This window comes from Mustela erminea, chromosome 13 (genome assembly GCF_009829155.1).
Source record: "Mustela erminea isolate mMusErm1 chromosome 13, mMusErm1.Pri, whole genome shotgun sequence".
Taxonomy (NCBI): Eukaryota; Metazoa; Chordata; class Mammalia; order Carnivora; family Mustelidae; genus Mustela; species Mustela erminea.
This window is the reverse complement of record NC_045626.1, coordinates 35,447,798-35,472,709: the sequence shown is the minus strand read 5'-3', so window position 1 is coordinate 35,472,709 and position 24,912 is coordinate 35,447,798. Positions and strand designations below refer to the sequence as shown.

General features: G+C 36.1%; 1 protein-coding gene across 5 annotated transcripts in view; it reads left to right on the top strand.

Moving 5' to 3' along the window:
* KIAA1328 (KIAA1328 ortholog) overlaps positions 1-24,912 on the top strand; it is a 320,199-nt gene that overhangs the window by 30,973 nt on the left and 264,314 nt on the right. For all 5 annotated transcript variants that reach the window (XM_032310986.1, XM_032310985.1, XM_032310989.1 and 2 more), the window contains one exon: positions 13,251-13,366. In XM_032310986.1, coding sequence (XP_032166877.1) covers positions 13,251-13,366 — 116 coding nt within the window. The remainder of the gene's footprint in view (positions 1-13,250; positions 13,367-24,912) is intronic.

Genomic DNA, 24,912 nt, shown 5'->3' with positions numbered 1-24,912 from the left:
AGTTTATCTTTTCACATTAGTAAATATTATGGTTCTGTGGATTATAACCTAATACTATTGTCATTTATTTTGTTGTTAAAATTGTTCCAGCTTTGAAAATTGGGAGGGCATATTAGGAAAATAAGAGTGTTAAAAAATAAACTGAGACATACTACATTTTTAAGACTCAATTTGAGCAAAAAAAATCCATTCAAATCAGGCAGCTCAGCACTGGAAGTGTTTAGGAGCCCTCCACCAACAGGAACTAGGGGAGAGACTTTTATGGGAGAAAAGATAGAAGAAAAACAATGAAGGTATTTGCCTGGGTTGTAGCAAAGGCCATTGCCTTATTTGGGAATGGCTAGGTGGCTGTTGATGATGGATTGTTTTGGGGTTTTAATTTCTTAACCTTAAGGCATTATGGGTATAAGATGTGGTTTGCTACCTTAGGCTGTTAAGGCAGTAAAACCACCTCCATCTAATTGCCTCCTTGTGGAGTTAATTAATTAATTAATTAATATTTTTTTTATTTATTTGAGAGAGAGGCTGCGCTCCAGAGGAGGGGCAGAGGCGGAGGGAGAGGGACAGACTCTGGGCTGAGCACAAAGCCTGGTGCTGGCTCTATCCAATGATTGCTCAGACCATGACCCCTGCTGAAATCAAGAGTCAGTCATTTAACTGACTGAACCACTCAGGCACCCCTGAATTATTTTAATAAGAGCATAAACAACTAAATATGTAAGTATGTTTAAATAATTATAGGTAAGTCTAAGTGACTGCTGAGGATGTTGCTCCCAACCTTATAATTAAAAAGAAAAAAGGGAAAGAAAGAAAGAAGGAAGGAAGGGAAGGAGGGGAGGAGGGAGGCGGGAAGGGAGGGGGGAGGGCGGGAGGTGAAACAAACTGCAAGCTCAGGACATTTCTTGAAACAATCAGAGAGCTCACTTCACAAAGCAACCATAACCTGAAATGTCAGGAGAGACATGTGCCTGCAGGGAAAGATGAAGCGTGAGCACTAGCTTGCTTGGGGTAGACACAACTGGCAGTAGGTAGGGACATTTCAGCTGCAGTAGATAACAAATTGGTGGAGGCCAACTGTGGGCAAGAGAGAATGGGGAACCCTCTGGAGCTTGATCTGTCTTGCTGGGTAGATCTTGAACTGTCTTGCAAGCTTTTTCTCCATAAGCTCCACTTGATGAGAGCCCCGATAAAGCATTTTTTCTTGCTGTAAGCCTGGGGAAGGGAACAATGGTTGCAATGGAAAGGACACAAATATGTCCTGGAGACCTCTTCTGTATCTCTCCTATGTAACAAAAATCATAAGTTCAGGAACGAGGGGCCCTTAAGGCACTGGTGAAAACATTGAAGCTGGGAGTGGAGGGGGCAGAAAATAACCTCAGAGGAATGCAGGATTACATCCCAGAAACTGCAGTTCCAGAACTGCAGTAAGAGAGAGAGGGGCACTTTGAAACCCAGGCATGGGGATTCTGATTAGCATAGGTCTACTTAGAATAGTGGTGAACAGCACCCTAACCCAGACTCCCCACCACCAAACTAACCAGTGTCTAATAGAATTAACAGCTGAATACTGGTGAGAAACTCACAAGAGACAAACCCTCTAGGTTGGGAGACAGAGAGCTGAGGGTACAGCAGGCTTTGAAGAAAGTATATGGTCCCACATGAAGAGAAGTTATGCTTTAGAGGAATTTGAAGCCTTTGGTGCACTAAGGATAACCATAGCAACAGCAAACACCAAACCTGCCTAACTTCTGATTAGATAAATACAATTCCTGCACTAAAAACCTAACCAAAGGAAGGGTCTGCCCATTACCAGGCATAGAAATTATTTGTCTCAGATTCTAATATCTTACTCAGGATATCCTGATATCACTAAAATTATGAGCATTTGAAAAGACGGGAAAATGTGCAAAAGAGACAAAGCAACAGAAGCACATACAGTTGAAATTGTCTGATGAGGAATTTAGAATAACTAATATGTTAAATATGTATTATCTATGGCTATCTAACATCACAGAATTATAGCCATTTAAAATACTAGAGGCCCCTCTTTTTTTTTTTTTTTTTTTTTAAACCGGAGGCCTTACTGTTTAACTGAGAGGATTGGTGAGGCCCACCATTCAACTCTTCACAGTGCCTTTTGTATGACTATACTGTGGCATCAACTTTGATCTTTCTAAGGTCTTAAGAAGTTAAGTCTTGGCTTTATCTCTAGAGCTTGTTTTTCCTCGTAGTGTCCTGGATTTGAAATTTATTCTGAAGACTTTTCTTACTTTTAGCATGTTTGCTATGTGGAGAGGCTGAGAATCTTTGGAAGTATGAAAGTCTGACTCATTTTGGTTTAATAGTCTTGCCTTGAATTTATCTTTTCTTCCAATTCACAGTAAGCCCCTGGAAGAAACCAGGCAGCACCTTCAACACTTTACTTGAAAATCTCCATAGATTCATTGGTTATCCACCTCATTAGGCACATTTCTTACTTCCCACATTACTAAAGATGGTACAATATGGGTAAACTTTCTGCTACCACATACAGTGCTTCCGCTTTCTTCAATTTCCAGTGATGACTTTCTAAGACTGTTTTTTTCAGTTCTTTGCTGGCTGTTGGCTGCCTCCCTCCATTCCTTGTTTCAAGTGCCTCCATATGGCAGCTTATAACTTGGCAACTGGCTCCCATCAGAGTGAGCAAGAATAATCCAGACAGAAGTCACTACCATTTGTAACCTAGTCACTTAGAAGTGACATCCAGTCAATTTTGAGAGTCACTAGGTCCATTCAAGGGGAAGGGATTAAACAAGGACAGGAATATGAGGAGACGGATCACTGGGACCCATTTTATAGAGGCTGGGTACCACAATAACACTGTGATATTCTTAAATTTACCTTATTTAATATATTTTCTGTAGTTTCCTTCTGTTTTCTACATTCACGATCATATCTGCATGTAAAATTCTACTTCTTTCTTTCTAATCTGTATGCATTTTACTTTGATTTCTTATATTATTGGACTGACTAGGAACTCCAATCCGTATTGAATGGGAGTAGTAATAGCTGACATTCTTGTTTCATGTTTTAAATACAAGGTTAAGGAGAAAGAGTTTTTTTCCCATCCTTGTAATAACTCTAGGTTTTTATAGATAAAGTGCTCCTTATTAGTTTGGGGAAGTTCCTTCAGTCCCTAGATTGTAGAGGTTTTATTATGAACCAGTTGAATTTTGACAAATGCCTTTTCTGTATTTATAGATGATCATAGAACATTTCTCCTTTATTCTATTAATATGGTAAATTACATCATGTTTCAACTCTTACATAAGTCTTGCTTTCCTGGGATAAACTCATCTTGGATGTATTATCTTTTCATATCTTTGGATTTGGCTTTGCCTTGGCTATATTGTTTTTGTTTTTTGTTTTCTTTTTGGATTTTTTCAGCTATATGTATTAGATAGATTAGATCATAATTTTTGTTTTCTATAATGTCCTTATCAGATTTTAGTAGTTAGATTATGAAATGAAATGAGGATGTTCTTGAACTAAAAGAAGTAATCAGTAAGTATGAGAAAGCGAGCTTTTTTGGGGTGCGCATATAACCATGAATGTAATTGATCAAATAACTCACCTCTAAAAGCATTATATGTCATACTATCTCTTATGCTTTGTTCCTTGGAAAATATGTTTTATTCTTAGTTTTAAAAACAATATACACTTTTGTCATTTGATTCATTCATCAGTTGATAGACATTTGCATTGGTTCCAGTTTTTGGCTATTATGAATAATATAGCTGTAAACATTTGTCCACAAGTTTTTCATTTTCATTTATATTTTCATTTCTCTTGGGTGTATTAGGAGCAGAATTGCTGGGTTGTATGTCAACTCTATGTTTAACTTTTTGAAGAACTGCCAGACTGTTTTCCAAAGTAGCTGCACCATTTTGCATTCTTACCTGCAATCTGTGAGGGTTCCCATTGCTCCATACCTTTGCCAATATTTTCTTTTATCTGTCTTTTTTATTATACCTTCCTAGTGGTTTTGAAATGGTATCTAATCGTTTGAATTTGCATTTGCTTAGTGGCTAATGATATTGAACAACTTTTCATGTGCTTCTTGGTTATTTGTGTATCTTCTTTGAAGAAGTATCTATTTTGATGCTTTAATTTAGTGTTGAGTTTTTAGAGTCCTTATATATTCCATGCAAGTCCCTTATGAAATACATTATTTGCAAAACTTTTATGCATTCTGTGCATTGTTTTTGCTTTTTTGGTGGGGTCATTTGAAACACAAAAGTTTTGGGGATGCCTAGATGGTTCAGTGGATTAAGTGTCTACCTTTGACTCAGGTCACGATCCCAGGGTCCTGGGATTGAGTCCTGCATCTTGCTCAATGGTGAGCCTATTTCTGCCTCTCCCTGCCACTCTCCCTGCTTGTGTGCCTGCACACTCTCTCTCTCTCTCTGACAAATAAATAAATAAAATCTTTAAAATAAACACACAAAAGTTTTTCATTTTGATGAAGACTAATTTATCTATTTTTCTTTTATAGATTGTTTTTTCATGTTATACATACCTAAGAAACCATTGCCTAATCCAAGAAAACAAAGATCTATGCTTCTGTTTTCTTCCAGGAGTTTATAGTTTAGCCCTTACATTTTGGTCTTTGATTCAATTAATGTCAATTTTTTTTATGTGTTGTGAGGTAGGGATCCAACTTTAATCTTTTGTATGTGGATAGCAAGTTGTTCCAGCACTATTTGTTGAAAAGACTATTCTTTCTCTTTGATTTTCTTGATACCCTGGTTGAAAAATCAGTGTACCATAAATGTGAATATTTATTTATGTTCCATTGTTTGCTGTGTCTGTCTTCCTGCACGTACAACATTGTCATGATTACTATAGTTTTGTACTAAGTTTTAAAATTGGAAAGTGTGAGTCCTCCATCTTCTTCTCCTTTTTCAAGAATATTTTAGATATTTTGGGTCCCTGTCATTTTTGTATTACTTTTAGAGTTGGGTCAACTTGTCAGTTTCTGCAAATAAACCAGCTGAGATTTTGATAGAGATTGAGTTAAATCTGAAGGTTAGTCCTAACAATGTTAAGTCTTCCAATCATGAACACGGAATGCCTTCCGTTTATTTGGGTTGTTAATTTCTCTTGACAGTATTTTTTAAGCTCTCAGTGTACAAGTCTCGCTTCTCCTGTTGAATTTACTCCTTTGTAATTTATTTTTCTTGATGCAAATATAAATAGAATTGTTTCCTTGATTTCCTCTTGGGGTTACTTAGTGCTAGCATATAAATACACAATTGACTTTTATACACTGATCTTGTATCCCATAACCCCACTGAACTCCTTCATTAGTTTTCATAGTTTTTAGTGGATTTCTTAGATTTTCTGTATACAGAAGTATGTCATGTGCAGTAGAGATGGTTTAACTTCTTTTAGAATCCAGGTGTTTTTATTTCTTTTCTCCTGCTTGATTGCCCTGGTTGTAGTCTCCAGTACAATATGAACTGAAATGGCAAGAGCAGGCATTCTTATCTTATTAGTGATCAAAGGGGAAAACCATTAGATATGCTATATTAGATGTGGGTATTTCCTAAATAGCCTATTTTTAGATTGAGGAAGTTCCCTTGTCTTTCTATGTTTTTGAGGTTTTTTCCTTTTTTTAATCATTAGTCATTGTTGGATTTTTTTCACTTTTCCAAATCTACTTATATGATCATGTGGTTTTGTTCTTTGTTTTTTTGATATGGTGTATTACATTAATTGATTTTTGAATGTTAAACCGACTTTTCATTCCTGGGATAAATCCTAATTGGTCATGATTTAGAATCCTTTTGTTATGTTTCTGGATAACAGAACATGGTTTTTTTGAGGTTTTTTGGATCTATGTTCAGTTGATACTACTCTGTAGTTCTTAGAGCCCTTTTGACGTAGATTGTTATGTCTCTGATTTCTTAAAGCACCTGCAATCCTTTAGATGATGTTTTTAAAGTAATAGCCAAATGTTACAATTTGTAAAGAGGGCATTAAGGTGATTGCACCAAAATATTTTTTAATGATAATAGCTCTTTTATTTTTCACCATTTATGTACTATTGCTTGAAAACAGTATGTTTCTATCTTTTTGCCAAACTCCTATGAAATGTTTCCTTCTCTAAATCTTACCTACTACTAAATTGATGTTCAGAATTTATAAAATGGAACCAGCATATCCAGCTTCCAAACACAAGACATTAAATAGGGCAAGAACTTTGTCTGGTTGACCATAGAGTGAGGTGCAGTTCTCTTTAGAATAGAGGCTTGCTGCCTTGACCTTGTCTTTCACATTACTGTAAAAGTACCCATTCCTGGAGTATCTGGAAGAACATCAGGGTTATGCAAAGCCATAAAATAAATATTTTTCTAGAATGCTAGTTTTACTAGAAAATTAAGAGTAGGTGAGTGTGGGAAAATGTTTTATATTAAAACAGGAAAGATTGTTTTATGTAGAAAAATGCAAAATGTGCAGAGATGTTTAAGCAAAAAAATAAGACTTCAAAGAAATTCAGTACTTTTGGCACAATATTCAGCCTGACCATCCAACTCTAAGGATATAAATTCTCTCTTGATTGATAAGAGTACATTTTGTAGAAATTTTTGAAGGAAACTGTTTTAATAGTCCAGATTTTTTTTAAGGTTTTATTCATTTATTTGACAGATCACAAGTAAGCAGGCAGAGAGAAAAGGGGAAGCAGGCTCCCTGCTGAGCAGGGAGTCTGATGTGGGGCTCAATCCCAGGACTCTGAGATTGTGACCTGAGCCAAAGGCAGAAGCTTAACCCACTGAACCATCCAGGTGCGCCAACAGACCAGTTTTAAGTAGATGCATTTTTTTCAAGCTTTTATTTAGATTCTAGTTAGTTAACATGTAGTGTAATATTGGTTTTAGGAGTAGAATTCAGTGATTCATCACTTACATATAACACCCAGTGCTCCTCACAAGTGCCCTTCTTAATACCTATTGCCCATTTAGCCCATCTCCCACCCATTTCCCCTCCATCAACCATCAGTTTGTTCTCTAGTTGAGTATCTTATGGTTTGCTTCCCTCTCTCCTTTATTCCCCCTCCCATATGTTCATCTGTTTTGTTTCTTAAATTCCACATATGAGTGAAATCATATGGTATTGTTTTTCTCCGACTGACTTATTTTGCTTAGCATAATACACTCTAACAAATGGCAAGATTTACTCCTTTTGATGGCTGGGTAATATTCCATTGTATATATACACCACATCTTTTTTTTTTTTTTTTTAAGATTTTATTTAATTATTTGAGAGAGAGAGAATGAGAGAAAGAGAGAGCATAGGAAGGGGGAGGGTCAGAGGGAGAAGCAGACTCCCTGCCAAGCAGGGAGCCCGATGCAGGACTCAATCCTGGGACTCCAGGATCACGACCTGAGTCTAAGTCAGTTGGTTAGCCAACTGAGCTACTCAGGAGCCCCATACCACATCTTCTTTATCCATTCATCAGTCCATGAACATTTTGGGCTCTTTCCGTAGTTTGGCTATTGTTGATAATGCTGTTATAAACATCGGGATGCGTGTGCCCCTTTAAATCAGTATTTTTGTATCCTTTGGGTAAATACCTAGTAGTACAATTGCTGGGTTGTAGTTGTAGTTCTATTTTTCACTTTCTGAGGAACCTCCATACTATTTTCCAGAATCACCACACCAGTTTGCATTCTGACCAATAGTGTAAGAGGGTTACCCATTCTCTGCATCCTCGCCAACATCTTTGTTAATTTTAGCCATTCTAACAGGTACAAGGTGGTATCTTGTCGTGGTGTTGACTTATTTACCTGATGATGAGTGATTTTGAGCATCTTTTTATGTGTCTGTTGGCCATCTGGATGTCTTCTTTGGAAAAATGTCTATTCATGTCTTTTGTCCATTTGTTAACCAGATTATTTGTTTTGGGATGTTGAATTTGGTAAGTTCTTTATAGATTTTGAATACTAACCCTTTATCAGATATGTCATTTGCAAATATCTTCTCCCATTCCATGGACTGCCTTTTAAGTTTTTTTTTTATTTTTTCCTTTGCTGTGGAGAAACCTTTTGTCTTGATGAAGTCCCAGTAGTTCATTTTTGCTTTTGTTTCCTTTGCCTCTGGGGATGCGTCTAGTAAGAACCTGGTGTGGCCAAGATCAGAGAGGTTGCTGCCTGTATTCTCCTCTAGGATTTTGTTGGTTTCCTATCTTACATTTAGGTCTTGCAACCTTTTTTTTTTTAGATTTCATTTATTTATTTGTCAGAGAGAGAGAGAGCGAGAGAGCAAGCACAGGCAGACAAAGTGGCAGGCAGAGGCAGAGGGAGAAGCAGGCTTCCTGCTGAGCAAGGAGCCTGATAGGGGACTCGATCCCAGGACGCTGGGATCATGACCTGAGCCGAAGGCAGCTGCTTAACCAGCTGAGTGAGCCACCCAGGTGTCCCGCTTTCAACCATTTTAATTTATTTTTGTGTATGGTGTTAGAAAGTGGTCCAGTTTCATTCTTCTGAATGTTGCTGTCCAGTTTTTCCAACACCATTTGTTGAAGAGACTGTCTTTTTTCCATTAGATATTCTTTCCTGCTTTGTTGAAGATTAGTTAACCATATAATTGTGGGTCCATTTCTGGGTTCTATTCTGTTCCATTGATCTATTTATCTGTTTTTGTGCCAGTACCATACTGTCTTGATGACTATAGCTTCAGCAATCAGACAACAAAAAGAAATGAAAGGCATCCAAATTGGCAAGAAAGAAGTAAAATTGTCACTATTTGCAGATGACATGATACTCTATGTAGAAAACCCAAAACACTCCACCAAAAATTTGCTAGAACTGATACACAAATTCAGCGAAGTTGCAGGATACCAAATCAATGTACAGAAATTGGTTGCATTTCTGTACACTAAAAATGAAGAAGCAGAAAGAAAAACCAAGGAATCAGTATCATTTACAATTGCACCAAAAACCAAAGATACCTAGGAATAAACCTAACCAAAGAGGTAAAAGATCTACAATCTGAAAACCATAGAACACTAGGAAGGAAATTGAGGATGACACAAAGAAATGGAAAAATGTTCCATACTCATAGACTAGAAGAGCAAATATTGTTAAAATGTCTATACTACCCAAAGCAATCTACATTTAATTCAACCCCTATCAAAATACCACCAGCATTTTTCACAGAGCTAGAACAAACAATCCTAAAATTTGTATGGAACCACAAAAGACCTTGAATAGCCAAAGCACTCTTGAAAAACAAAGTGGGAGCATCACAATTCTGAACTTCAAGTTATATTACAAAGTGTGTCCTTTTTAACTTTTTAATCCTATTGGTCAAATATTTCCCTTCCCTGTATTTAGATTCTCATTTTCTTAATTAACTAATTTCTGTTCTCCACATGAGATAGAAGATTAAGTCTTCTTATATTACTTTGTGGTCTGAGAATGCTTTGATGAAAAATGTAGATCATGATACCAGATATTTTCTTGTACATATACCTCCAGGGAAATATTATTGAACATAAATTTTAAAAGACAGATTTCAGAGTAGTTATCAAATCTGGAGGCTATTTTATTGGCAAGTCCTCTGCGTTTAAAGGTTGTATTAATATATGTGCTTGTATTAAGTAGGCTAATAGGCCGCAAAGAAGCCGTACATATCTTTAGATAGGCCTGCAGAAGAAGTGTTACCCTTTGTGCTTAAGTTTATAGCCTTCCAGAGTATAATAATTGCTAAAGAGTAGTCTAATCATAGCAGCATAACAGAAGAGATTAAAACAAAGGAGCCCTGTATAAACAGTGCAGCAACAAATTTTTCAAACATACTCCAGAAATTAAATTTAGAAGAGTGATTTTTCTAGATAGAGTAGCTTAAGTTTGGGGACAAGCTCATTGTAGACTCTGGCATTGTGAGATTATATCTATAAGCATTTCTGCCCTCAGTGATCTTTAGAGTTTTTGGGAATTTCCTTAGGCCCAAAAAAGGGAGTAAGTGAATATTGATGAATACCTACGTGTTTTGACCTGGCAGGCTCTAGAGATAATCTCTGTGTTTAGTTTAATGTTAAGGTAAACTTGGCATTCTACTTTTTTCTTTTCTTTTCTTTTCTTTTTTTTTTTTTTACTGTTTTTCTGACCCTGGAGCAATGCTTGTTGACAAAACAGATCTTTGGTCTATTCCTTATATTTATAGGGGCCTTTATGAATAGTCTTGAAATGATGGGGAGCCATTTTTATGTTCCTTTTGGATACCCTGTAACTGACTAAAGTTACTTTGTTATTTTTTTTATAGTAGTCATTCAGTAAATATTTTTTTAACAGATTTCATTTATTTGAGGGAGTGTGTATGCGGATACCAGCTAACACCAGCAGGGTTAGGGGCAGAGGCAGAGGGAAAAGGAGACGCAGACTCCCCACTGAGCAGAGCCTGACAGGGCCTAGATCCCAGGACTCTGGGATCATGACCTGAGCTGAAGGCAGATGCTTAACTAACTGAGCCACCCAGGCACCCCTTCAGTAAATATTTTTTAATAATTAAATAAAAATAAATCTTTTCTTGTCTACTTAGGAATTTTACTCTCTAGTCATATCTTGAAGATTTTATCAGTCTAAACAGAGAGAGGTTTTGCTACATATTTTCTCACCCTGACATGCTTTTTTTCTCCTTACAATATATAGCATCACTGGGGCACCTGGGTGGCTCAGTCGCTAAGCGTCTGCCTTTGGCTCAGGTCATGATGCCAGGGTCTTGGGATTGAGCCCCGCATCAGGCTTCATGCTTAGCAGGAGGCCTGCTTCTCTTTCTCCCACTCCCCCTGCTTGTGTTCCCTCTTCTCTATCTCTCTGGGTCAAATAAATAAAATCTTTAATCTTATCTATCTTCTATCTCTATATTTTATATAGATATATTAGATATATATAATAGACATATCTATTATATGTAATAGATACATTATCACTTATTATTTTTTTATTTATTCATTGTTTTTAGTAACTTCTTCTTGGGTTACTTTCATAACCCAAGTTCAAACTCTAGTCCTGAGATCAAGAATTGCTTGGTCTTCTGACTTAGCCAGTCAGGTGCCCCTCATCTTTATTTTGTGCCTATTCCTACATATTTGTCACTTTTTATGTTATGCCAAATTTTACATCTTTAGGCTTTTTAGTATTTCTCTTAACTACTTTTTCTCTCATTCTATGGCTATAGGTTTTGCCTATATTATAGTATTGTATGCCTTGCGTCTTGACCAAATGTTTGAGAACTTCTTTCTTATTCCTTTATGAATGCTCTCCATATTTATAAAGGATGTATGTACAGTATTAGGATATTTATAGCAGTGAATTTAGCTAGAGAGAATTTTAAAAATTGTCTAGTCTAGCTTTATTCTTCATGAGTGAGAGTAATGATGCTTAGAGAAGTAAGCACAGTTTTTCTCATGTCCCCATGTGTACATCGTTTTCCACTTTGCACTTTGGGGGTTTACTTGATTTGGACAGTATCTTGGCAAAGATGTTTCAGAAGTGTTTCAGAAGGCTGACAGATTATTGGTAGAAAATAATTCACGGTTCCAGTGTTTGACAATTCTAGAAAGACTGAGAGGCAGCAGGAATTATTTCGAAAGGTAAGGCAAGTGTGCTTGAGAGTAATAGCAGTAAAGGGGAAGACCTTGGAAAGGGATGGCAACAATGGAGGCAGGAGAACCTGAGACCAGGGGATAAATGTCCTCATGTGTCTATTTGTTTAACTGTCTGGATTCCTTGTATTTGTTTTCTGTTTCAGGTTACCCTCTTAGAAGGAAGGGCCTGAGTCCCATTCATGGGCCTAATAATATGATAGACATAAATAATAGGGGTTGAGGGAAATTATTTTCATGTGATGATGAGCAAGAAAACATAAACCTCCTTTCTGAACACTATTGTGTGCCATGCTCTTCCATGTAAATTATTTCAAAGACAAGATGTAATCAACTCAAACATTCAAAAATCCAATTTTCATTCTGTTACCTCATTGATTTCAAGTATCTCCACCAGAAGGCTAGCAACAAAGGAAAGGCTGCGGAGTTCGTGTTATTCAGAAATTGCTGTAGTAGGGGTGCCTGGGTGGCTCAGTGAGTTGGGCCGCTGCCTTCAGCTCGGGTTGTGATCTCAGGGTCCAGGGATCAAGCCCTGCATCGGGCTCTCTGCTCGGCGGGGTGCCTGCTTCCCTCTCTCTCTCTCTGCCTGCCTCTCCATCTACTTGTGATTTCTCTGTGTCAGATGGATAGATAAAATCTTTAAAAAAAAAAAAAAGAAAAGAAAGAAATTGCTGTAGTAGAGCAGTGGTCTGGAAGGAAGTAAATTCTGGAGCTCAAAGGAGTCCCTGTGGATTTCCTTTACACATATTGCTGTGTGATCTTGTAAGATAAATGTACTCTCTTTGGAGGCATAAGCAGGAGTCACGGAAAAATTCAGGGCAAACATCTCTATGCACAGAGTAACATGAGAAATAGAGTTGCCATTTTAAGATAAGTTTTAATGTTGTTCTTGTTTAATTTGGGTTTTTAAATTTTCCCCCTGTGCTCTTGTCAGAAGTCACCTCTTTTTGATAATATTGAGTTGGACTACTTCTCAGAGTTAAACATTAAAGATACAGATTTTTTTGGCCAGGGTTTTTTAACACTTGTAATTCTTTTTGGACTAAGAATAGTTGTAGTTTCTTTTATGTTAATGCCATCTTTTTATTCTAGTCTGGTTACTTATATGCTACTGAGGAATGCAGGATATCAGTACCAAGGAAAAGAATAAAATTAATTACCTATGTATATATAATGAAATATTTAAGAGATATATAGATTGTTTATTTCATTGACAGGATTTAAATAAAAATATTAAAAAGATTCAAATCAAAATAAATTAATTGTGCCTGTTTTGAAGAGAAATAAAACTGAGTTTTAAAAGAGATATTTTTCTGTCCTGGATTACAATTGGAAACTTATATTCTGTGTTGGACTTTCCATATTTAAGATACATCTGATGATTTGGGAACATTTTTGATATAAAAATCCTGTTCATATTTTATCACAAAGGTATGCAAGATTGCCTTATGAGAGGTTAATTTTTTTAAAAAAGCCAAATATAGATTATCCCTGAAGAAAACAGCACACCTCTGGAAGAAATCTGGTTTTGGTAGACGACAGCTGTAGGCACATATTTTCTTATTCTTATAGGCATTTTCTTTTCATTTTTGTATTTCAGAGTAAGTGAGGAAAAGGAAGTGACAGAAGAACGATTCCGAGCCGAGCAGGAATCATTTGAGAAGAAGATCAGGCAGTTGGAAGAACAGAATGATCTGATCATCAAAGAAAGGGAAGATATCCTTTTTGAAAGTCCTCTTTTTTAATGTGCAGGAAGTTTGACTCTTTCATGAAGAAAATGTAAGCTCCAGAGAAATAATTGTTCTAATTTATAACAGGGAATAAATCTGCATGGGCTGCCATTTTTAGGCAATCAAAACGACACTTAACAGCATGTGTTGTTGCTTCCTTTGTGCTTGATAGGGCCACCCAGCTGTTCTGCCGCTGCTGTTATGCTGCAGAGCACATATTTGTCAACTAAAAAAGACAATAAGAAATTTGGGCATTAAAATGTAGTGTTGGAACTTTACTGAATTCTGTTCCACTACTCTAACTGAGCCTGAAACCTCTTTGTATTTGGCATTCTTTCTAGCTAAAGCTTTGACAGCCCTAAGGAATTCTACTCTAAAATCATAAAAATTAAAAAAAAAAATGCATTGTAATTTGTAGATGTCATAATTGGTAAGTGTTTACATTGCAGCATAATACACGAAAATTTTCATGGAGGAGGAGATTACTGGGTTTAGAACTAGAGAGAGAGATATATGTGTGAGTGTGTGTGTGTATGTAATATATATTGCACTTTTTGTAAGAAAGTAAAATAAAAACTGGTATTTTAACTTAAGAATTATATTTTAAGGTATATGCAAGTTAAAATAAGCATATTTCTGAAGTTTCTTTTGGCTGGGCTACTTATCTTTGGATGTTTTTGCAGTGGTATTGATATAAAAGAGAAGTGGCTATCCTTAAAGTTAGGGTCATAGATTGGCCAGCGAAACTAGTATATGAATACTTGAAGGAACCAGTGCCCATATTGGCAATATCATTATTAACTTCATCCCTAATAATTATTTCAAAAGCTCTTCAAGTGTTAAAATTACCGTACATCAACAATAACTCTACCTTTTTGAACACCAGGGAAATAGAAACATAAAGGTATAAATAATTCACTTGGGAAGAAACATTTAAAAAATGTAAATGTAAGGGCATTGGGTGGCTCAGTGGGTTAAGGCCTCTGCCTTTGGCTCAGGTCAAGATCCCAGTGTCCTGGGATCAAGCCCCACATGGGGCTCTCTGCTCCTCAAGGAGCCTGCTTCTTCCTCTCTCTCTACCAGCCTCTCCACCTACTTGTAATCTCTGTCTGTCAAATAAATAAATAAAATCTTAAAAAAAAAATGTAAATGTAAAAAATGAGTTCTGAATTTCTTTGTTTTATCAAAAAGTGGGAATACACAATTGGAAATTAATATAATCAAAATTTTCAGATTCAATTCGCTGAGCAGGACATTTATAAAGCTTCTTTGCCTACAATTCTAAAGGTGTACTTTCTCAATTATTTCTTTTCTATAACTTTTAGCATTTGAATAATTATCTTGTTTCTTCTCTTTTCTTTGCCTTCATTGACTTTATTGTACTAGGCTGGCAGCTTTCAGGTTAGACCTGCTTTTGTGGTTTTCTTCCTGCTACTTTTCTCTCTCTGGGTTAAAGTAGTGCTGTTTAGTCAGAACTCACAACAAACTGCTCGGCCACCTTGGTCCTTCACTTGTCACAAGGAATAGTGACTTGGACTTCCAAGAAAAGGTAGACTAGGAATATTTTTATTTGTAACAAAAATTCTCATTTTATAGCATCTTTTTAAAAAGATTTTGTTTATTTATTTGACAGAGAGCATGCAAGAACACAAGCAGGAGAAGCAATACAGGGAGAGGGAGAAGCAGGCTCCCCGTCAATGCGGGGCTGGATCCCAGGACGCTGGGATCATGACCTGAGCCGAAGGCAGACACAACCATCTGAGCCACCCAGGTGCCCCCTACGTAACAACTCTGGAGATAAGTGGCCTCTGGTATTGCTTCAGTGGCTTTAAGTTTTCAGCACTGGATCTCCACAGTTCTCTTAGCTTGTTCTAATGGTTGCAGAATGGTTGCTGTAATTCCAGATATCATCTTGGCCCTAGGGCAGGGAGAAGGCGGAGGAAGGAGTTCTGGCAGTTGTGACTCAGTTTCCTTTTTTAAAAAAAAAAAAAAGTGAAATTTTTCCTCAGGGCAGTCCCCACCCTGCTCCCCCCAACCCCGCCCTCAAACTCCAGCAGTCTTTCATGAGATATTTATTATCCAGAACTTTATTACATGGCCATGCTAAGCTGCAAGAAGGGCTGATAAAGTGGGCATTTTCCTTTACAGTCTGGTAACAGAAGTAGGGGAAATAGAAGCCTCTTTCTATAAAAGGGAGAGGAGGTGATGATGCCTTGGCCTTCCTGAGACCAAGAAAAGAATTAGTATTATGTCCACTGGAATTGGTGTAAAGTGGGGAAATAAGGTGAGAAACGGAGATAGTAGACAAGTTTGAAAGCCTGGCCAAAATTAAGGCCCTATTTATTTGGTAGTGTGCTTAACCAAGATGTGTAGCTGTTTTAGCACTCTGGTTAAGAGTCATGGATTTAGTGCTGAAGTGTTAATTCAGCATGGCTATGAATGGTTTCCTCTAAGTAGTAAGATACCCCAGGTGATTGTAGTAGCCCAATTATTCATTTCTACAATCACTTAGCTCAGGGATCAGCAAGCTACTGCCAGGGGCCAAATCCAGTAGGGTACCTGCTAAATCTAGCCACGCCCATTCGTTCCTGTGTTACCTGCTGCTGCTTTTGCATTGTGGCTGCTGGCTGAGTAGTTGTAACAAAGACCCCTTGGCCTGCCCCGCCTAAAGTACTTACTTCTGGCTCTACAGAAGTTTACTGACCCCTGATCTGTCTTATATGCTAAAAATGAAAGGAAAAGGCATGTCAGTGTAGTCAAAGACTTAGACATATGTCACAGTTGGAAGTATATTACATATGATATGAAAGGATTTGACTTGAGCATTTATTATCATCGTGAATGAAGATTGGTGTGAGACCATTATCAAAAATTGAAATTGAAAAATTGAAGGTTTTTTGGAATCACCAAATGATAGGTGGTATTTGTGGAACTGTGGAAGGAGGGAGAGAGGAAGATATGATTTAAAAACAGTGATACCCATGGTTTTTATTCCAAGTAGATTGCTCAGGTACAAATCTCCTTTACTAGCATAAACCTGTCAAAGGTTAATATAGACGATTTTACAGTACATAAAACCCTATAAAACTTAGAAACATAAAACAAGGTTATAATTTAAAACAATATAATTTTAACTACAGATACATTTACCTATCATACATGAATGATTCAGACTCTTTCATATATATGAAATCAGATAATATTAGGTCATTTTACAATCTGTTTCTGTGTGAGGAACTGTATGAATTCAGATTTTTGGAATTTTAAAGACGTGTTATACTAAATTTAAGGTTTTGTGTTTTAAAAGTTCTAATAACTTGGCTTATGGCACTATAGGAACACAGACCAGTCCCTTGGTGAAAAAGAGAAAAGATATTTTATGTGTTTGCATTTGGACCAGGCTTTTGAAGATTTGTTCTTAACAATGAATAGAGAATTTATTACTAAAACATAAAAATTCTTGTAATTTTCAGTCTTTGAACAAAGCTTATTTCTTGAGAACTTAACTCTGTGAATAAATATGCCATTCACCAAGTCAAGCAGTTTGATGAACCTAGTAGATTTTTGCCTACCTAAATGAGTATGAAAGAAGAGATAAATCTGAAACTTAGAAATATGTCCAATTGGAATAGTTCTGAAGCATATTACCAGGTAATAGTTTAAGACACAGAAAATGTAGTCATTAGAAAAGTTGATTAATATTTGAGCTAATTGTATTTTCAGAGCATATGTCTCAGGTCAGGATGATACCAAAGCTTACAGAAGGAAAGTAAAGTCTGATGTTTGCTATTTTAACTGGCAGAACAAGGGAAGTGATAGAGAAGTACAGTGGCTTTAGAGACAAAATCCTGTTTTAGTGCTGCTAAGCTATCTAACCTTGAAAAGCTAGTGTCTAACCTTGAAAAATTAATGAACTTAGTTCTGAGTCTCTGTTTTCTTTTATGATATGTGGATAACTAATAATGCCTTCTCATTTCTTTGTCTTTCTTCACTGGGGCTCTGATGGCTTTCATCGGATTATACAAGACCTAGGCAGTTTTGAGACCTACTGGGAGAGTGAAAGTGATCTGCTCTATGCTTTATCTTCTAATTTCTGTGCGAGACATAAGTTCTCTTTACTGCTTACGCCTGTTGGGTCCTCACTTAGAGGAAACCAGGTCTGACTTTCCTCTCCCAGAAACTGGACTGACAGAGATTTTAAGCTGACAGGGGACTTCTTAGGAAAACTGTTAAAAACCACAAAAGAACTGAAAAGGCAAGCAGTCTAGAACTCTGCCCACCTAGATATATCTCAAGGCCTTCATATGAAGATATATCACTAAGTGTAGTGCAGTAGCTAACATTCATAGTGATAATTCTGAGGCTTTGAAATAACATTAAATTTTTATCCCCTGTTACTTCTTAGTACTTCTAGTACTTGTTTTATTTTCGTAAGACATCTTATATTTGTATATTAGTTTTCTATTTACAGAGCACTTTCACATGTACTTTTTATTTTTATTTTACTACTTTCTTTAAAGATTTTATTTGTTTGAGGCGGGGAAAGGGGAGGGAGAGGGACAAGGAGACTCTGTGTTCCATGTAGAGTCCAAGGCAGGGCTCAAGATCACCACTCTGAGATCATGACCTGAGCGAAATCAAGAGTTAGATGCTCAACCCACTGAGCTATCCAGACACCCCAATAACACACTTAAGTGAGGCAGATACTCTTATTCTCATTTTACAGGTAAAGATGCAGGTCTGGAGAGGTGACTGAAACAACCCATTGTATTTCAGAATGAAAGCTTTTGACACCAAGTGGCTTTCCATTATACTGAATTATCTCTGCAGCAGTGAATGTTACAGATATCGAGAAGCCTTACTTTTGCAACTTGCTTTATAGTTAAAGCACAATCTAATGAAAATTGCTTATATTAATATAGTGCTTCTTAAAAAATTTTTTTGGTACTTAACCCAAGTTATCCAGAAAGCTACACATGTAGAATGTTCCTTAGATTTTCTTTTTGGCTTTTTCATTTGGCCACCGAGCCTTTAGCATTTCCCTCTGAAATCCTTAGTCCATTGTATTTTGCTGTTTCCTTGGGTATGTCCATGCATTCTGCCATAACACTTGTATCCTTTTGTCACTGTCTCATTCTCCGCTGTCCTTAACCCACTCCTTTCCATCACTGCTGTCAGGTTAATTTTTCTTAAGGACTATTTTTGTTACATCACTTGGCTTTTTAATCCCTTTCTGTGGCTTCTTATGGCCCAAAGTATCAAGTGGATATTCTTGATTTTGATGTTTAAACACTCAGTTACTGATATCACATAATATATGTGACCTTAATTTTTATGCCTCCCTGGTGTGGTCCCTACATATAAGGTACAAAAGATTCATTTGTTTTTCCTGCTTATTACAGTTTATTTCTATTTCTTTGTCATTGCTCCTTTTATTAATTTTCTAATTTTCTTCTTTAGTACCTCTTTAAGACATGTTCTCTGATAATTTTTTTTTATAGTACTTGGCTTTTAGAATTCTTCAAGAATTTATACCTATATTAACTTCCCTAACTTGTGTTTCTAATGGTTCTTTAAGCAACTGTGGTGTTTTTGCAACAGTATTGGATTTTTAATAAGTAAGCTTATATCAGAGTTTTGGATCAGCTACTCTATACCATTGTGGCTTTATACAAGTCATTGAATGTAGGAGCATTTCACTGGTATTTTAGGGGAATAAACCAGTTTGCAATGGCTTTGAGTCTAAGACTCAAGTCTGAATATGAGTGAGAAAGTAAAAGCTGTGAAGAAAAGGAGATGCTGTCTAGCCAAAGAGGTATCAATATTTGAAGGAATGTTTTTTAGTTTGTTTTAAGGCTGGAAGAGAGTTTTGAACATATTTATATGTCCAAACAAATGTGCCAGCCAATGATTAAAATTTGCTTTCTCTCTTACAGTAACTTTTCTGATTTTCATTTCTTCTGTGAAAATCAAACAAATCTTAAATACTGATAAACTTACCCAACTGCTAAATTTACATGCTTTGGAGTATTGGGATATGTAGTTGTGCTTTTCAGTCTCTTTGCCCTCTGCTCTGGGTTTAGCAAGATTCATTCATTTGTTTATGTATGCATTTGTTATTTTAGTATTTGCGGTGGACTGAATTGGGTCCCTCCAACATTCCTATGTTTAAAGTCCCCTCAATGTGACTGTGTCTGGAGAGAGTTTTTTAGGAGGTACTTAAGGTTAAATGAGGCCATAAGGGTCAGGCCCTAATCCAGTAGGACTGTGGCCTTGTAAGAAGAGGAGGTGAGATCTCTCTCTCTCCATCCTTCTTTGCCTCCCCGCTCCCAGCCTTGCACCTTAGGAGGACACATCGACGTAGCCAGGAAGAGAGCTCTCACTGGAAACCAAACCCTGCAGGACCTTGTTGTTGGACTTGCCAGGCTCTAGAACTGTGAGAAAATGAAGTTCTGTTGTTTAAACCCCTTAGTCTGTGGTATTTTGTCATGGCAGCCCGAGCAGAATTAGACAGTATTTATTTATTTATTTTTTTTTTAAAAAAGATTTTATTTATTTATCAGAGAGAGAGAAGGGGAGAGAGCAAGCACAGGCAGACAGAATGGCAGGCAGAGGCAGAGGGAGAAGCAGGCTCCCCGCTGAGCAAGGAGCCCCATGTGGGACTCGATCCCAGGACGCTGGGATCATGACCTGAGCCGAAGGCAGCTGCTTAACCAACTGAGCCACCCAGGCGTCCCTAGACAGTATTTAACATGTACTTATTTCTTTGGTATTTTTATTCTTTATTCTAAGTGTAAGGTGAAAAGGCATTGCAGTATACCTATACAAGGATAGTGTTTCTAAACATTATTGTTTTTTCAGATATCAATTCTAATCATTTTCCTTTATTTTTAATTCTCCTGTTTGGGCATTAATGCACATTGAATAATTATTTTTAAAATATGATTTTGTATTATTTTATGAGATTTGCTTTTAGGGATTTCTCCACCTTCTTAATGTCTGAGATCCTTTTAATATCTGTGGTTTGTACCCATTTTATATTAAAACAAACAGCTTTACTTCCCCAGTTTGATCTTGATAGTGTTTTTATTTCTTTGGCTTGTTGAAGGCTCCAGATGTGGAGGCTTAGCTTAGCACCCCCAGAGTGTTGCTTTATAGTGAGTAACACTGGGATTTAAAAATTTTTTTTTTTATTTTGTACAACTTTTTAATTAAAAAAGTTTTTTTCAGTGATAGTTCTACACTGACCAAACAGTACTAAATCTGCTTAACATCCATGTAAAACATCATTTTAACGTTTTAAAATTACTTTGGAAAGTTTCAGTAGTTCTTGCATGAAGAACTAGACCTTTAGTAAGTCAGTCTCATAATAATTATCGTTCAGGAGAGTTCATTATTTTGTTTAGTCTTTTACATGACTGATCTTTAAAGGGCTATTGTGACATAATCTCTTCAGCTAAATCCATACCACAGCTTGTAATTGCCTTAGATTTGAAGAATGTTGTTGATGACTTTATTTTTAAGCAGTAGCAAATTTGTCTTAGTGTTCTTAACTTTAGTATGGCCTAGTCATTTAAACATTTGTGAATGTCTAAATGGTTCAGGTGGTAATATCCTCACTTCAGTTAGAAACTTATACAATAACATTTCCTTTTTTATTTTCATAGTTATACCCAAGATTCTGCATCTCCAAGCTCTACATTTTCAGAAATAGTAATTATTGTATACTTATATAATGATCAGAAGTTAACTGAATATCTGAAATAGTTTCCCCTATTGATAGATGGTAAGGATTGATGCCTTTTATTAATACAGAAATCCCAATCTATTGAGCTGCTTTCTTAAATCCTGGAGAAAGACCTTTGTGTCAAAACCATCTTAAGCAGTCCTTGAATTTCTAAATAAACATAGCCTAGAAAATCCAAATATCTAAAGATAATATTTGTTGTGTTCTTGTTGGTCAGTTTTCAACTAGTTATTAGGATGTGTGTGTTTTTATTTTGGGGCCATACTTAGGAGGCCTTTTTCCGCACAAAAACTGATAAACACAGGAGAAACGGCAAGATACAAAAAGAGTAAATACGAGACGAAACCAACAGAAAAGAAGGTTAGGAATACTAATTGCCCTAGTGAGAAATTTGCACTAGACAGTTTGACAATAGAGAAGAGAGGCTATATGCTATGGTGACAAAATAGTTGCTAGTCTAATGCAGGAAAAAGTTGCCAGATGCCCTCTGTCTCAAGAGGTATCAAGATGATACCCCCAAGGCATCAGTGTTAAAAGCACAAGAATGAGTTAAGCAGTCTAGAGGCTAAGGAAATGAGAGGAAGTTTTAGTTTGAAGGTAAGTGTAATCATTGAGCAGTGTCATAGCATTTATATCTTCTTACAGTATTATGTAGTTATTTGAAACAGCAGAGAAGTGCTTTATGCTGCTAAGGCAGCTTTTTGATCCTTAAAAATTATATGAAAAGTCCTTTTTGTAAACTTTCAGTTAATCAGAGACCAGAAGTCTCAAATATGGACTTATCTCAGTGTGTATATCAAGAACACTCTAGCACCGGAATCATAAAACTTGAAATCTTGACTTAATTTTGCATTAAACTAGGTGTCTCACCTTGGATAAACCTCGGCGAGTCTTAATTTCAACATGTTAATAATATCACCACATAAGGTAATCAAATGAGCTAAAATACGCAGATTTTTCAAAACTGTAAATGTTCTATAAAAATTTAAGATTTACAAAAATATTTCCTTGCCCTGAAAAAGTTTACAACATACAAAATAGACATAAAGCCATAGTTGATAAATCTTGCAAATATTTTATTTCAGATGCTATATTTGAAGATTTTTTTTCCTTTTACAGTCCACATGTAGAGTTCTGTTGCCCAGAGAATAACTAGATTTCTACTTTTAAAAGAGACTATATATATTTTTTGAGGCAAAGTGTTTTTGTGTAGATGAGGGAACATTCTTTAAAAATTTTAAAGCATTTTTAAGAAAGCTAATTGCCAAGAGAGATCAGTCAGGAATTGCTAAGGAATCTCCACGGCAGAGAAGAGATCTCAAGGAAAATAACGCAGAAACAAAAGCTGAAAAGGCTGAGAGTGGTTGGAGCATACTTAAAGTTATTTTATGAATCTGTGTTAGGATTAAACTTTTTTTGTGTATAACAAGAAATGCCAAAGTAACAGTAATCAAAACAAGATATATACTTACTTTCCATGTAAAAGAACATCTGAGTTTTGGCAGTTTCAGGCAGGTACACTGACTCCATAGGTTTTAGGGAGCCACACTTTTTTAACTTGGCATTCCAAGCGTCAGCACTGGTGCTCATTTTAGTCAGCAGAAGGGAGTCTGCTAATTTTGAAAAGTTGGTTCAATTTAGTTTTAATTTCAGTTTGTAATTGTTGAATTTAGAAATATAATTGATTTTTGTGTATTGGTTCTATCTTTTGACCTTGCTAAATTGTCAGTTGTTAATTTTAACAGTTTTACAGGTTCCTTAGGATTTTATAATCAATTATGGCATCTGTAAATAAAAACATTTTTAGTTCTTTCTCATCTTTATGCCTTTTATTTCTTTTTCTTGCTTTATTGCGGTACCTCCAGTTATGTATTGAGTAGAAGCGATGACTGAGAACATCCTTGCCTTGTTTTATATCTTAGGGGGAACTATGTATTTCATCGTTAAGATTAATATTAGCTATAGGTTTTTAATAGGTGCCTTTTATCACACTGAGGAATTTTTGTTTTCTTTCTAGTTTGCTAAGAGGTTCGTTTTTTTTTTTTTTTCTTTTTTAAGTTGTAAATGGGTGTTGATTATTCATAGCACTTGGCAGTCTATTATCTACTTATTTATTGTCTGTTTCCCTCCTGGGACATCTTTTCTGTCTTGTGCACTGTTATACACAGAGGATCTAGTGTAGTGCCTAGTACTCAGTATGTACTCAAAAAATAATGGTTACACGAATGAATTGTAATGCCCAAGTCATTCTGCCAGACTCCTGGGGGGAAAACCTGCACTTCATTGCTGGGGTTGCAAAATCATAGCAGTCTACCACCACCTGGTGATACTATATCTAAATTGTAGTAAAAGCTTCTTGGGAGATGAATAAACATATGAGAGCTAAAACTGCAAATGTTTGGACTGCTATGACTGTTAGACTTTTGAAATAAACATGTAGTCTTGAAATATAACAAGTCTGCGTCTGAGATTCAGCAAATGTTTTCACATTTAGTAGGTACGGAGGTGTTTTGTGTTTTTCTGAATGCTAGAAAACAGTGAAGGATCGCTTTAATTACATATGTTAAACAGAATAAATTGTGAAAGTTGACACAAGTAGAGTGGGAGCAAAGGCATTTCTATGTTTGCATTCCTGCCCTGTCAGCATTTCCTTACTCCTAGGTGTTAGCTAAACTAAGCTTTTCTAGCTTCCTAATTTCTTGTACTAAATATTTAATGTATCACAGGAAAGTCCATCTTGTGGCCAAAAAGGAAATTTTAGGTTTGTTCTTAAAAGTCCAATACCTTATTTCCACAGAATTCACTGAGACGTAAATATAGAACTAAATGTAGACCTCATTTATCTGTTAAATCAGGGAACATCTTTGAATGAAACCATTTATCTTCTGTACTGGTATAACTGCCTCTGTGTATTTTCATTTCTTCGTCTCCCTTTAAGAAAAGGGACCAGGTGCCAAAATTCAAATATTAAACATCTCTTATTGATGTTAAATGGTCAATCTTGTAAAATATTGATATTTTAACATAAAGGTTAGCCCTTTTTATGATCAAAATACCCTGGGGTAATGATATTGGGAATACTGTTTCAGTAATAAAGATTATAGTGTGGATAAGTTCCCTACAAGGCCCCATGATGGTAATACCCCTAGATTTTGTCTTTAAAGAAAACTGCTGAGAGGCAATAATTTTTTTTGTATGTGTCCCATTTTCATTAATGCATGGTAATTGATGGAGTTGCAGTGACTTGTAGCAGTAATGAGTTCTAAACATAATAATGCACTCTTTTCTAATAAGTGAGCACTGCTGGGGTTTAAAAGCATACTAAATCAGTTGCTTTAGTATGAATTTATTAGTTTTTTTCAGCATTAGCTTTAATAGTAGTTATTTACATAAGCGTACATCCCATTAACCGCCATCAGGGCTGGAAAACATGCTGAACTGTTCATATTTTCATATAATTATTGAACATAATGGTTTCATTTGCATTTCTAAACAGTGATGTTTCTGTCAGCCTTGGAAATAGTGTCTTTACGCAGTCCCTATTTCACATCCACTTATTTGACATCGTTAAATTTTATGCTAATGTGCTTCCCTAGAATATCATCAGTAGGACAGATGCTTGTGCTTTAATATACAAATCAGGGATGCTTTTCCATCTCCCAAATGGCGAAGGAAATTTAAAAAAAAAAAAATCTGCTCTTTTAGATAAAGAGTCTGTCTCCATTTAAATAGGTTTATGAAATAAAACTTTCAGGATTAAATGTTATAATCTGGTTTTCTCTTCA